General features: G+C 38.0%; 1 protein-coding gene across 2 annotated transcripts in view; it reads left to right on the top strand.

Moving 5' to 3' along the window:
- LOC109079144 (roquin-2-like) overlaps positions 1–15,276 on the top strand; it is a 30,671-nt gene extending 15,395 nt beyond the window's left edge. For both annotated transcript variants that reach the window (XM_042764785.1, XM_042764786.1), the window contains exons 9-19: positions 322–434; positions 705–941; positions 1,655–1,821; positions 1,898–2,274; positions 3,369–3,503; positions 3,910–4,062; positions 7,005–7,218; positions 7,302–7,386; positions 8,935–9,112; positions 9,189–9,325; positions 10,790–15,276. In XM_042764785.1, the coding sequence (XP_042620719.1) occupies positions 322–434; positions 705–941; positions 1,655–1,821; positions 1,898–2,274; positions 3,369–3,503; positions 3,910–4,062; positions 7,005–7,218; positions 7,302–7,386; positions 8,935–9,112; positions 9,189–9,325; positions 10,790–10,910 (1,917 nt within the window). In that variant the 3' untranslated portion in view covers positions 10,911–15,276. The remainder of the gene's footprint in view (positions 1–321; positions 435–704; positions 942–1,654; positions 1,822–1,897; positions 2,275–3,368; positions 3,504–3,909; positions 4,063–7,004; positions 7,219–7,301; positions 7,387–8,934; positions 9,113–9,188; positions 9,326–10,789) is intronic.
- The last annotated feature ends 663 nt before the right edge of the window (positions 15,277–15,939 follow it).

The raw sequence follows: 15,939 nt of genomic DNA, 5'->3' as shown, positions 1-15,939 counted from the left end.
TGAAACCAGAGAATTTTCCTTTAGGGCTTAAATCTCTGATATATTTGGAATGTGTGTAGAAATAAATGTATTTCTTGGTGAAAGCAACTCCAAATAACAGAGCAGGTCACAAGTAATCATAGCCATGCCATCCACTTTAATTTAATAGCTCTGTACTCATACTGTATGTCAACTATTGACTCAGTTGTATCTATTTTTGTTCCTCCCAAGGAATTTTGACACTTAAGTTTCCTAAACTATGAAAGAGCAATCTATAACCAGATTATTTATTTTTGGGTCATTCTGAAACTGTCTGAAATGTATTCTGTTCTCCTTTTTCAGGCTCAACCCAACAGCAAGTACAAGACGAGTATGTGCAGGGACTTACGGCAGCAGGGCGGCTGCCCAAGAGGGGCCAGTTGCACTTTTGCCCACACGCAGGAGGAGCTTGAGAAGTGAGAACACACACTCTTTCACACACATACACACAATCTTGATGATCATAACCAGCCAGTCTTGTGCTGTAATGCACGCACCTCCCCATCTTCCCACGTCTCTCGTTCCTCATTCTTATTCTAGTTCACCCACGCTATCCCACCAACACAACAGCACACTTTACAAAAACACTGGCATGACTGTGCCAGGATCTGCCGTACCTCCCTCCCATCACCCCATTTCCTCCCCTCATCTCTCACATTCTCTCCACATCTTTCTGTCTCTTTCAGGCACAGATTGAGGAATAGGAAACCCAGCGGGGCGGTGAGGCCCTTCCTATCAGTTCCAGCAGTTGTGCTCAAAACGGGCACCAAAGGAGCAGTCCCAGGGTCAGAGGTGAAGAACCACGAGAAAGACATCCCAGAGGATGCATCTCCCACTCAGCTCATCCCAAGAGGAGGAGACCACCATGAGGACAACACGCTCCCCAATAGTGCTAATGGACTGCCTGCTGCCAGCTTAGAACAGTAAGTGTGCTTCACTTTTACTGAAGCTCAGACTTATAGATTTGAATAAACTCTGAATATACAACTCCTGCAGCGTTTGTGCCAGAGACATGAATGATGCCTCAAATCATGTGGCTTATTGAGGAGACAAAAAAGCTTTTCTGCAAAAATTAGATAACTATTCCATTTCGATTGTGAAATAGGGCATGTGGCTGCAGTTACTTTAAGAGAAAAAACCTTCGCTCTGGTTGATGTGTTTCCGTTTGATGCACGCTGAAGACTAATGTGTAGATCAGTAGCAAAAACAACTTTACACATATAAGATTAAGTCCATAAAGAAAGTGATTGCATTATTGTTTTATTAGTGTGTTTTTTTTTTTTTTGCACAAGTTGAGTAAAGATTACTGCTGCAGAAATCTATGGTATGATTATCAAAAACACTAATTACATTAGAAAATAATTACATATTGGCCTGTTATTTAATTTAATGTGTTAACATGTTTACGGTGAAAAACACTAATAAAATGTAAATAAGATTGTATTAATAAAAAAAGATTAATTAAAATCCTTAAGATTATATAAAAATGTGTTCTTAATTTTTTTTTTTACAATTTTCTTTTTGGAAAAATTAGAAATATGAATGTGCCATTTCTTTGGCGGATTCTTAAAATTAGATGCCTTTGCCCACCTTTGGTTCTTATGGAAATTCTTATTGTTTCTTATTTTTCTTCTAGAAATCCCGTCAGTCGGAGCCAGTCCTCTGTGATAGCTTCAGGATTGTCAACAGAGGACGACTGTGGTCTCCTCAAACACGGGCCTGTCCCAACGAGAGCTCATCCTAAGATTTACTACTCTCAGGACCAGAGACCATATGACCTGTCACCCTACCACCAACCTGCCTGTAAGTGTCATATCCTGAATAGCTCTCTTGTGGCATGTAATCTTCCATTACATTAATTCTGATCTGTTTTCCACAGTTCCTCCTCACAAGTCATGCAATGCTCGTTTCCATCGTTCCAGCAATGTGCCCGAATCCATGTTACCCCCTTCAATGGGCCCTCTGTACCCAGATCAGCACCCCTCTATTCCTCCTGCAGACAGATTAGGCCCCGCCCCGTATGGGCCACCCTCGACTTACACCTCTATGTCCCACGCACATGGCATGTACACCCCAGTCTACGACAGCAAGCGCATGTGGAGGCCTCCGCTGTATCCCAGGGATGGCGGGAGGAGTAACTCTCTCCCTCCAGAGGTTTTTCATTCCACCATCTACCAGCCGCCCCTCAGGGAGCGCTTCAACTCGCTGGACAGCCCCTACTGCAGCAGATCGGAGCAGAGAACGGCAATGCACAGGGCAGGTTTTATTATCTCATGTCTTACAGGCTAATTCATGTTTGAAGAAAGAGTATCAGTTGAAAGTTCTCTTCCATATTAATTTGTGCTGTAACCAGTGGCAGCTGTCAACAGCATTTTTTTTTGTCAGTCATTTGGTTTCTGTTGTGCTAGGAAGGCCACCGGTCCAAATTCACTTCATATAGCTTAAATATCAGTATACAACAATTAGGGGTGCATGACATATCTCTTTATTTTAGAGATTTATTTATATTTATCAGTACTTTGTTGATAGTAATTTGGATGTAATTTATTTTAGTTTAATTTATTTTAAGACCTTCATCTTCGGAATATAAATTAAGATATATTTGATGAAATCCGAGAGCTTTCTGACCCTGCAGTGAAAGCAATGCAACTGAAATGTTCAAGGCCCAGAAAGGTAGTAAGGACAATGTTAAAGTAGTCCATGTGACATCAGTGGTTCAACTGTGATATTATGAAGCTACGAGAATACTTTTTGTGCACAAAGAAAACAAAAATAATGACTTTATTCAACAATTTCTTCTCTTCCGTGTCAGACTTCTACATGCATTCACGACAGTAACATGACGCATGTATGTGTGCATCCCTCTGCTTGTAAACAAGCCACAGCGTATCCAGGTTCTATGTCAGAACGACAGCTCCTGCATCAGCACACGCATCCGTTGTGGTACTGTCATGAACGTGCGGAGATGTCTGACACGGTTCTGTTGCTTTGTGCAGAATTTTCTGTGTAAATTGACATGGAAACTTCAGCCTGGTTACATGTAAATTTATGTTTTAGGCTTAAAGGTGAAGTGTGTCGTTTCTCTGCCACTAGTGGTTTCAAATGGAATTGCAGTCTGTGTGTTTGTCCAGCCACACAACATTGTCTCAATCAAAGGCATGTGTATGCTTGTGTCTACCTGTTTGTCCGAGGAATGAATGACAGGGGAATGTTTGAAACTTGTTTTTAAAAAGTCATTATTTTCATGCTGCTGGTTGCTCAGAAATTCACTTTTAAAAGTAAAATAGGTGACTAAGCTGTTTCATCATGAGAATGGAGAAGTTAAAAACCATTTTCTGTCTTTTGTATAGGACGCGTACTCCCGTGTTCCTCTTGGCTATGAGGAACTCTGTCGCCACAAACAGGAACAGTGGATACATCACCACAGCAACATGAACAGGCCCTCCCAGTCCTCCCCAGTCTTCACTGTGGATATGTGTCCAGAGGTACGGCCCACCAATATGGTGTTTTTAGAGATGTGTGTCATGGGAAAACTACACCACAAGTCTGCACTGTGCTAAAGTGGCATTAAATCAGATTTGTTGTTTCTTCGATTAATAACTTTGGCACCAAAGCTGCAGTCACCCTTCTGAGGTGTATTAAGCTATTTTAAGTGGGTCTGTTGCTCAGCAACTGATAAATCCAAAGCAAGAAGCAGTTCTGTCCTGAAAATTGTGTGCGCGCACAAGCGTTTTGAAACGCATGAACTCTCAAAGAAAGATTTGGCACCACGGAGGCTGAGTCACTTTATATTGTTTCTATCCACCCCCCATTTATTTGAATCTGGCAGCCTGTTGCACACGGGTGGGTGTGAGATAGAATGTTGTCATCTCACTCTTTCTTCTCCTTTAGCATCCTGAGGGTGTAGGTGGTGGGCGTATGACTTGTAAGTGTCATGGTGGAGAAGAGAGTCTTGCCCACTATTCGCCCTGGTCGTGCAGCACCATCAGCCCATTTGAATCAGAGCCCCACCATTTGTCAACCCACTCCTGTTCCAAACAGCTAGTAAGTGGTCGTTTCACAACACAATTGCACTCATTTACTTTTATAACGGCTTACTCAATAACACATTTCTATTGAATCCTTCAAATAGTGTAAAAATGTATATTCAACAGGTGCAAGTGGAGTCACTCCTGTTCACATTTACACTTATACACTAATACACAGTGATATACTGTAGATGTGCTTATTTTTCTTCAGATCAGATTTACACTGAAATACTTTTAAATGTGCTTATTCTTAAACCGATTCCTATTGATTCCCTCAGACTGAATCAACAATGAATTTACAGGGTAGAAGTGGAGTCACTTCAGATCAGATTTACTCTGAAATACTTTTAAATGTGCTTATTCTTAAACCGATTCCTATTGATTCCCTCAGACTGAATCAACAATGAATTTATAGAGGGTAGAAGTGGAGTCACTTCAGATCAGATTCACACTGAAATACTTTTAAATGTGCTTATTCTTAAACCGATTCCTATTTATTCCCTCAGACTGAATCAACAATGGATTTATAGGGGGTAGAAGTGGAGTCACTTCAGATCAGATTTACTCTGAAATACTTTTAAATGTGCTTATTCTTAAAAACGATTCCTATTGATTCCCTCAGACTGAATCACACAATGAATTTACTGAACAGATTTACACTGAAATACTTTTAAATGTGCTTATTCTTAAACCGATTCCTTTTGGAGTCACTTCAGATCAGATTTACTCTGAAATACTTTTAAATGTGCTTATTCTTAAACCCTCTATTGATTCCCTCAGACTGAATCAACAATGGATTTATAGAGGGTAGAAGTGGAGTCACTTCAGATCAGATTCACACTGAAATACTTTTAAATGTGCTTATTCTTAAACCGATTCCTATTTATTCCCTCAGACTGAATCAACAATGGATTTATAGGGGGTAGAAGTGGAGTCACTTCAGATCAGATTCACACTGAAATACTTTTAAATGTGCTTCTTCTTATTGATTCCCTCAGACCTTCAGATCAGATTTACTCTGAAATACTTTTAAATGTGCTTATTCTTAAAACCCTCTATTGATTCCCTCAGACTGAATCAACAATGAATTTATAGAGGGTAGAAGTGGAGTCACTTCAGATCAGATTTACACTGAAATACTTTTAAATGTGCTTATTCTTCATTCCTATTGATTTCAGACTGAATCAACAATGGATTTATAGGGGGTAGAAGTGGAGTCACTTCAGATCAGATTTACTCTGAAATACTTTTAAATGTGCTTATTCTTAAACCGATTCCTATTGATTCCCTCAGACTGAATCAACAATGAATTTATAGAGGGTAGAAGTGGAGTCACTTCAGATCAGATTCACACTGAAATACTTTTAAATGTGCTTATTCTTAACAGATTCCTATTGATTACCTCAGACTGAATCAACAGTGAATGTATAGAGGGCGATAAGTTTAGTCACTTCAGATCAAATTCACACTGAAGTACTTTTGAATGTACTTATTACAACATTACAATTGATTCCCTCAAATGGGGAGCCTTGAGCCTCCTTCGCGGACAGCAAGACAAGCTTGTTTACCATTATCTGGCAGGGCTGAATGGGCAAGGCCAGCTCTTGAAAATACTATAAAATATGCTGATTCTTTAATAGATTCCCACTGATTTCCTCAAACTGAATCAACAATGAATGTATAGATGGGACAAGTGGAGTCACTTCAGATCAGATTTACACTAAAATACTTTTAAATGTGCTTATTCTTAAACAGGTTCTTATTGATTCGCTCAAACTGAATCAACAATGAATTTATAGAAGGTAGAAGTGGAGTCACTTCAGATCAGATTCACACTGAAATACTTTTAAATGTGCTTATTCTTAAACAGATTCCTATTGATTCCCTCAGACTGAATAAACAGTGAATGTATAGAGAGTAGAAGTGGAGTCACTTCAGATCAGATTCACACTGAAATACTTTTAAATGTGCTTATTTTTAACAGATTGCTATTTATTCTGAATTAACTGATCTGAATAAAAAACTGGAGTCACTTAAGATTCACATTGATTTAGTTTTAAATTTGCTTACCATATAACACATTACTATTAATTATCTCAAACTGAATTAAAAATGAATGTGTAGAGAGTACAAGTGGAGTCATTTCAGATTGCATCCACACAGATTCACTCTTAAATCAGCTTACACAGTAGCATATTCCTATTATTTCCATCAAACTGAATCAACATAAGAGTGTAGCGTAAGTGGAGTCACTTTAGATTCACATAGATTTTCTTTTTATTTGCTTACCATATAAGACATTACTGTTAATTCTCTGAAACTAAATTAAAAATGAATGTGCAGCATGCACAAGTGGAGTTACTTTGTACAGTCACACTACTTTATAGCTAGTTTTACTTTATAATACTTTACTAATGATTAACTTAATCTGATTTAAAAATGAATGCTTAGCAGATACAAATGGAGTCACTTCAAATCACATTCAAGCTGATTCTCTCTTACATTGGCTTGCTCAGTAATATATTTTTAATGATTCCCTCAAACTGAATTGAAATACCACAAATGTGTACACCACCACACCACATTCAACTGTTTGAGCTACAGGTACAAGTTGAGTCACTTCACATTACATTCAGACTGACCGACTGGTGAATCGATTTGCCCTGTAACACTTAATAATTCTTTCAAAAAATCTAAATGAATGTGTAGCATGTAGAACTGGAGTCACTTCACTGTAATGTGTGACTGTAATGCAGATTCTTTTACCTCACAAAACATTAAAACTACCCTTTTGTAAAAATTAAATAGGACATTTTCACATTGTTGTGATAATTGTAAATAAATGTTAAAAATTTTAATCAATTACTTCTATATCATGACCAGATACATCACACAGAGCAGTGCTATAAATGTGATTGTAATGCGATTCCTAATTGAGATCTAATTATCTGTTCTTAGGATGGCGAGAGTGGCGGCAAATGGTGGCTGCACATGTTCGAGCCCTACAGGCGACTGAAAGATGAAGATCCCATCATTCCTTTTGGAGAGGGGCCCATCATCTCTAAATGGGGAGCCATCTCCCGCGCTTCCCGCACTGGCTTTCACACCACTGCCCCGGTCCAGGCCACTGCATCGCAGGGGTGCGCCGGCACCACTTCAGTCAACTTCAGAGGTTAGAATTCATATTGCTTTCTATGCTTTTGACTCTGAATTTCTTTGGCTTTGAGAGTGAGTCATGTTCCATTCTCTTTACAGACTATAGCTGTCATACTGGTCACAGTGACCTCAGATGGGTCCCACGTGGTTCTGACTCTTCTAGTCACTCCAGCCTTCTAGAAAGGTACCAGTTCAAACTGAGATGTCTCATCTAGAAACTTTTTTTTCATAATGCAAATGCTTAATATTAAACAACAACAAAAAATGCCATAGACTTACTTTGAAGCAGACTTCTGAGCCTAAAGACTGAAATATCATGGAGACTTGGGGGTGGGTCCTGTTAACTTAAGTCAGTAAACAACCAACTAGCAAACACTCAGAACAGCTTAGCAACCACATAGTTGTGCATGTACAAAATATTATTAATGTAATTTTTACATAAATTTTACTGGATTGTCAGGAACATTGTAGCAGTAGTCTTCACAGTGTTCCCCATCTTCACCCCCACCCCATCCCGCTGTAGTCGTCTGGCTGTCCTCTGTACTGTTCTAAAAATAGAGCAGCAGCCGGAACATAGCTCCTCTTGTTTATGTTTGCAAAGCTCTTACACACTGCAGTGAGGGCTTACATTTCACAGAGTCTCCTTAACACCCACAAGTCCTTATCTACCTGCTGCTATTCATGTACAAATATCTTAAATGAGCTAATGTACATTACTAGTTATATATAATGTCTTGAAATTAATTTTGTAATCTTACATTTGTTTGTCATCTTAAATTAGCCATATTCTACATCAGGGATGGGCATCTTCAGTCCTTGAGGGCCACTGTCCTGCAGAATTTTTCTCCAACCCTAAGCAAACACCTGGACAAGCTAATCAATGTCTTCAAGATCACTAGAAAGCTACAGCAGGTTATTTTTTATTAGGGATGGAGCTAAACTCTGCAGGACAGTGGCCCTCTAGGACCACTCTTATGTAAATAATAATTTTAATCAATGTATCTTACACCAGTGATGTTTTTTTAGCCTAATGCTTGTTTATTTAAATGACCTCTGTTGTCCTTACCATGGCAAAAAGAGTATGCTTTTTAAATATATATATAATTTAATTGAATATATACATTTATTTATAAAGATGTATTATTAGAATTTTTTTAATATACATTTTTGTAATATTTACACTGGGCTGTAGGAATTTTTTTTAATGTTTTTGGAAGCATCATTACTCCAGTCCACAGTGTCACATGATCCTTCAGAAATCTTTCTAATATGATGATTTGTTGCTCAATAAAGATGAGTCCTTGCTGAATAAAAGTACAAATTTCTGATGTAAAAAAATACTGGTTTAAACTTTTGAACATTGTATGTGTGTGTGTGTGTGTGTGTGTGTGTGTGTATATATATATATATATATATATATATATATATATATATATATATATATACACACACACAATTATTTCTAAACATAAAACATGCATTTAAAATGTATTGGAATTTATCTATAAAAATGAATCCTGTTTTTCTCTGTTATGTCCTCTAATAATATAACATTGTTTTTTGGTGTCTATGATGATTACTCATAGGGCAGATTCTGAGTGGGAGATCACCTTTCACCTGATCTCAATATTGAGTTTCTAGTCTGAGAACACCAAGGAAAAAACACCGACTGATTTGTGTCCTTAGCTTTGAGTCGGTTTCAGAGCTCATTGTGTGTGTCTCTGTGTTTCAGTGATCAGCTGGCCGTGTCAGGGCTGCATGTAAGGCATAATTCCTTCAGCAGCGGGTCAAAGCAGGGCACAGATCTGCTGGGGAAGGATGGGACGGAGAGTGAGCCTGACAGAGACATTGAGCTGGAGCTGTCCGCTCTGGACATGGAGGACACAGAGACACAGGACTGCAACTCTGTGGTAAGTTTCAGACTCAGTCTTGAAAGCCTAGATTGCATTGGGTTGTTTGGTGTTTAATTGCTTGTATAATCTGAAGGACTCTATGGGAACGCAAAGCCGCTCCCAGAACAACCACCTCTCTGCAGTCTTCTGTGATCCAGCGGCAAGTTCTCAGCTGGAAAACAACCTGCCTGACAGAATGGACACCCATCTTATGAAGAAGATGGCATTCAGGTAAGCAGAGCTTTGTTGACACTGCACACAAATCTGATTTGGTTTTCAAACCCCTATTTCTGTTTGCTTGTCATTTTGCGAGTGATGAAACTGGAATAGCTTGTTTGTAGTCAGGATCCAGTGTAACTACACTGGTTGCTGTAGTAATGATGTAAGCATCAGCACAATGTCAAGACACTTTCTCATACAACAACTATCAGCACCGTCAGTGTGGAAAGAGAGTAAAACAGAGGAAAAAGCCCATTTTTATCACAATATATAGCTGCAGTGCTGAATATAAGTGACATACTGTGTCCAGAATTGCTGACTCATTCTCTCATTCATGCATTTAGCAGACACTTTTATCCAAAGCAACTTACAGTCCATTCAGGCTATACAATTTTTACCTAACATGTGTTCCCCTGGGAATCGAACCCACAACCTTTTGCGCTGCTAACACAATTCTCTACCACTGAGCCACAGGAACACATTCATACATAGAGTAACTCAAATGGTAAGGTTATTATACTTTAGAAGTTTTAATTTAGTTTTTACTTACATTTTTAAATGATTCTTTTTTAGTTAGTTTTCATATATTTAATTTTTTATTTTAGTTAAAATTTTCTAGGTTCAGTTTATTTTGTTTTTATTTTAGTTTTAGTTTCTGGTACCATTTTCATGTTTAATGCAGGATGGGTGGTTTCAAGGTTTATAATATTTAATGTAAATAAAAACTAAAATTCACTTATAGAAATGTTATAGTCAGTTTTGTGAGCATGAAAATGTTATAAAAATTTTTTTTAAATTTTTGAAAAAATTTGTTCAAACGTAGTCTGAATTTTTCACAGAAAAATCAAAAAACCTCTCTGAACTTTGCCTAAACATTTCGATGATCTGTTTTATTCCAAAGGTGTTTTTTATTTTTTATTTTTTATTGATTACTAAAAGATTCATTCAGATGTATTAACTTTGAGTATAACAAAAAGAGAAATTCATTATTTGCGAAGTAGTTTTGGTCTGAAATAAATATTTCATGCTTTTGTATTGTGTAGTCTGATGTGGTGTGAACTAGTGTACAGAACACTGTGTTTGCTTTATGACAGATTTTACAATCGACGTCAAGTTGCGACCCAGCACAAAACATAGTATAAACACTGTTCATTGTATAAAAATAGCAAAAAAAGTCTTAAAATTTATAATTATTACTGCATAGACCTAACAGTATCCAAAGTAATTAGCATAACATACAGTAGGCTGAAAAGGAAAATTGTGTAAATGCATAATCCTTACCATGGAACAAACTGTAGATAATGTATTCATATTAGCCATATTTCTCTATGACAACTTACCACACACAACCTTTGACATCAACAACTAAAAATATTTGAAACATTTTCTCTTCCCTTTTAAAAGTCGATAAGCTTATTTATATTAATAAGAGTTGTGATGTATAATTTCGCTTATGGTGACTTTATGGCATTACAGAAAGACCCTCTCTCCTGGAGACCTCAGTATGGGGAAGATGCGGATGAGGACATGCTCGCCCAGGCCTGGAGATCCTCAGCGACACAGTCCAGGACCTGAGATGCTGCTAAACGGGAACTGAGGGGGGCTGAAAACACCAGTCCTCCTCATGTTCTAATTCCATGTGATCATGCCAAGAATCCACCATCCTCCTTAGGTAGAAGGTAGAGTTGCCCTTATAGGAGTCAATCGAGGCAGCGAGACGCAGCCGAAAGCCTTCTGTATTCATGTGTTCTCTTCATAAGAGCTAGCTATGCCCTGTAATTGTAATCACTCATCATCTGTTCAGAGTCAGTTTGTTTTTCTTAATCACTGCTAGTGGATGAATGTTCACGTTGAGTCACAACTCCACCTCAGGTAACTCTCGACGTCAGCCAATCAGAACTCTCTCCAAGCCAGGAAACCAATTACCCATGTCCCGTAACTCTGTACAGAAGTGACGGTTCTTACTAGCTTTTAGCACACTGAGGAAACCATAATCTACTGTATGATCATTATATAGCGGACTCTACCAATATATATTAAGAATAACCAAGGTGCTTGGAATCTATAGTACATGCATTATTATTATTATTACAGTGTTAGCCACTGAAATGTAATGTGCATTAATTGTTTGTTGGGCATCATTGATTGTAAAAAAAACATTAATTGATCATTGTTTAAATGTACTGCATGTGTGTGCATTGTGGTATATGTCTGGTATCTCTAAGAGACATTTCACAGGCAATCAATCAATATTTTGTAGAAATATTCAAAAGAAACAGTTCACCCAAAAATGAAAAGTCTGTCATTCTGAACACAGCGTTAACTTGTGTGTTATTTCCGAGTCTTATGAAGCCTTACAATAAATTTGTGTGTGGAATTTATACAAGTAATCTCTGAAATTTAATTGGCCATTGGCAGTGTTGTAGTCGAGTCCAGCTTGTTTGTGTCCAAGTCCACCAATGAATAATTACGCAGAGTCAAGACCATGACCAGAAGAGGGTTGAGTCTGACTCAGAGTCGAAGAGGACCAGAAGATGGATGAGTCTGAGTCAAGACAGATACCAGAACAGGGTCAAATCAAAGTCAAGACAGAGACCAGAAGAGGGTTTAGTCTGAGTGAAGACAGAGACCAGAAGAGGGTGGAGTCTGAGTGAAGACAGAGACCAGAAGAGGGTTGATTCCAAGTCAAGACTAAAATCAAAAGACTGTCGCATCTGTGTCAAGACAGAGACCAGAAGAAGGCCAAATTCTAGTCAAGACAGTGACCAGAAGAGGGCATAGTCTGAGTCAGGACAGAAACCAGAATTGGATTGAGTCTGGGTCAAGATAGAGACCAGAAGAGAGTCACATCTGGGTCAAAGCAAAAACCACAACAGGGCAGAGTCTGAATCAATACCGGAACCAGAAGAGGGCCGAATCCGAGTCAAGAGAGAGAACAGAAAAAGGCAGAATCCAACTCAAGACAGAGACAACAAGAGGGTTGAGTCTGAGTGAAGACAGAGACCAGAAGAAGGCCGAATCCAACTCAAGACAGAGACCACAAGACGTCTGAGTCCAACTCAAGACAAAGACCAAAAGAGGGTTAATTCCAAGTCAAGACTAAAATCAGAAGATAGTCACATCTGGGTCAAGACAGAGACCAGAAGAGGATTTAGTCCGAGTCAAGACAGAGACCAGAAGAGGGCATAGTCTGAGTCAGGACAGAAACCAGAGTAGGATTGAGTCTGGGTCAAGACAGAGACCAGAAAAAAGCCAAATCCTAGTCAAGACAGAGACCAGAAGAGGGCAGAGTCCGAGTGAAGACAGAGACCAGAAGAAGGCCGAATCCAACTTAAGACAGAGACGACAAGAGGGCTGTCCAACTCAAGACAAAGACCAAAAGAGGGTTGAGTCTGAGTGAAGACATAGACCAGAAGAGGGAAGAGTCCGACACAAGACAGAGACCAGAAGAGGGCCCAGTCTGAGTCAAGACAGAAACCAGAAAAAAGCCAAATCCTAGTCAAGACAGAGACCAGAAGAAGGCCGAATCCAACTCAAGACAGAGACGACAAGAGGGCTGAGTACAAATCAAGACAAAGACCAAAAGAGGATTTAGTCCGAATGAAGACAGAGACCAGAAGAAGGCTGAATCCTAGTAAAGACAGCGACCACTAGGGGGCATAGTCTAAGTCAGGACATAAACCAAAAGAGCATTGTGCCTGGGTCAAAACAGAGACCAGAAGAGAGTCACAACAGGGCAGAGTGAATTAATACTGAGACCAGAAGAGGGCCCAGGCTGAGTCAAGTCAGAGACCAGAAGACAGTTGAGTCTTAAGCAACGCCAAGCCCATAAGAGAATCAAGCCTGGATCCATGACAAGACCAAGACCATGAATAAATGGTCCTTAGACTTAGTACTACAACAGAATTTTGGTAATTTTTCGGTGAACTGTATCTTTAATAGCTATAAGCAACAAACAGCACAACAGAATTAAACAGTTCAGTCTTGTCTGAGGATGTGGAATTGTTTAGTGTGTATGAAACGTCTAATACAGTGACGGTTCCTGTCTGTTGTTAACAATAGTCAAAAGGTCACTTCGGTTTTTGTTTTTGCTGTTGTTTATTCCTGTAGTTTCAGTTTGAAGAATACAGATGATTAGACTGAGTTTTAGGGTTCTTTATTGTCCAAAATTCTTGTTTTCTCTGATTTTATTACAAAACATTGCTAACTTCCATGAAGTTGTTGTTGGGATATTTTTTATCAGTTTTTAATCGTTTGGTCAGCATTTTGAAAGTACAATGAACCCCACAGTATTTACAAACCATCACATGTTTTTGAGGATTATTTCCTGCTTGATTAAGAGTAAATAGAGGGAAAATAATCACAATAACTCCAAAACTGTGGCTGTTTTAATATAGATTTGTGCACTGTAGTGTTCCTCAAAGGAGATGAAAACTGTGTAACAGCGCATAGGAAAACTCTCCTCTTAAAATAGCATTTCAGTATCTCATTTATGACAGGATTGTTTTTTGTTTTATATTTTTCTCCAGTCACTGATTTGTCTTTTGTTAAATGTGTTGCCCGGACCAGTTAAGTGTGTGTATACGTTTGTATTAGTGTATGGATGTGCATATTGTCTTAAGCCTGAACAAAATATGAATATGAATGCATTATCACTTAAGACTGTTAATCACGGTTTTACTTATGTGGTATTAGAGCTTTTCCACTGAAATGAGAAATGTGGAGTGAATCTTCCTGGGCTCGGCTCAAGCGCTGTCTCATTAAATATCATTTTGCCTCCTGCAGTGTTTTTCGACAGGTGATGTTATAGCTGCACCTTCCAGCAAATAAATTTTTTTGCAAAATGCTTTTTAAACTATATACAGATTTTTTATTATTTTTAATGGATGTGTCCTAGTGTGTTTAAGCATAACAGCTTGTTGATTTAGTGTCCATGTAAAGAATTTTGCCTTTCAATTTGATTTATATTCTGTTTGTTCGATAAGAGAGTTTTAAAAATGGCACTGGGTTGGTAACAATACAAGTTTTCATTTTCTCGCTAGCTATCAAATGGCCTTTTCCTTTTTTTTATCGCCCCTTGCGATGCAGCAAAGCCTTATTAGTACATGTTTGACTCGTTTATCTGCCCAGCTCAGCCCTGTTTCATGCATGCTGCCTTTGGCAAAGAGGTTCTTTGGCAAAGGAAGTATGATTGTGTAGTTGTGTGACACAACACCCCAGTGCTGTGAGTGTCCTGCACTGTATCTTGCATTTTACTCAACTCCTATAGCACTTACTTTCTGCTCTTATGGATTAATATCAGGATTATGATTGTTATTGTTTTATATCCATAGTTCTGTAGTTTTCTTTCCCTTGGAAATGTCAGTTTTGTTTGCATTTAAATTTTAAAAATTTGCTTAGCCGTAATAATGGGGCAGGACGTGTTTGGTTGTGATAATGCTTGTTTATGTCCTATGTGCAACTGCAAAAAAACGAACTGATGTGTTGGATATTTTTACGTCTGTATTAGACATTTTATTTGCAAATCTATTGTTCGATTCAACTGTAAATGAATAGAAGATGGGCATCCGTCATTTTATATAACCAGAGCCATCATTAGATGGACATACTGCACATTTTTATGATATATAATCAGATATATGAGGCTATTTATGGTCACAGAGAGAAAGATTCTAAAAGTCAGGAATATCTTTTGATGAAATAATAGTAGAAATTATTTATATTGCATTTGTTTCTTTTTAAATACCACCGGGCAAAGATTTCCCTTTTGCTTGTGGCAATGCAAGGAAGAATATATAGAAATGTAGCCAATGCACAGTCAATTCTTACTGGTTTTTTGTTTGTTATTGCTCTTGAATCTTGCCTAAGCTTGGCTCTGACATGTAGGGCAAGCTGGTGAGATGAATCTAAAGGTCATGACATGTAGTTGCATGCCAAGATAATAAAACACAGTTACAAAGTCACTTGAGTGTTCAGACTCGTTCTTATACCCACAGGATGCAGTTTTATGAATAAGCAGGACATCTGCTGGTGTACGGTGGTACGGCATGACGCTGGGCTACTTGACTGTAATATCCTCACCTGGACAAACTAAAGAACCTGAAATCGTCATGTAAAGATTAAAGTCCAGCTCACTGAAATGTATTGTTATTATGTGTGATCTGAAAATGAGAAGGTGTCACGATGCTCTAAACTTTAAAATAGATTCGTTAAAGTTTGTAATGTACACTGACAGATATTTGTGTAGAAACAATTTTCACTCAGAAATTGCTGATAAATTTTACATATAATTTTACAATTAAATTACATTTTGAAGCAGAAAGAGTGAAACTGTATTTTCTTATAAAATGTGCAATAATCTTTCTTTTGTTTACAACTTAAAATCATTTTGCAATGTTTTAACATTGCAACCTGGGAGGGTTCCTATTGTAGATTTTACATATAGTTGGTTATAATTTTTATATTATGTTACTATTTTTGCACACATTCAGTACAATATTAAGAACTATGTACCTAAGATATCAGACTTTCTTTATACTACCAAACAATATGTATATATTTTTATTTTTAACCACACACTAACCATAGAATTTTGTAAATCAAAAGATTATTGTTATAGTGTAGGC

Source organism: Cyprinus carpio, chromosome A10, assembly GCF_018340385.1.
Source record: "Cyprinus carpio isolate SPL01 chromosome A10, ASM1834038v1, whole genome shotgun sequence".
NCBI lineage: Eukaryota > Metazoa > Chordata > Actinopteri > Cypriniformes > Cyprinidae > Cyprinus > Cyprinus carpio.
Note: the sequence above shows the minus strand (reverse complement) of the source record. Positions and strands in the feature narration are given on the sequence as shown.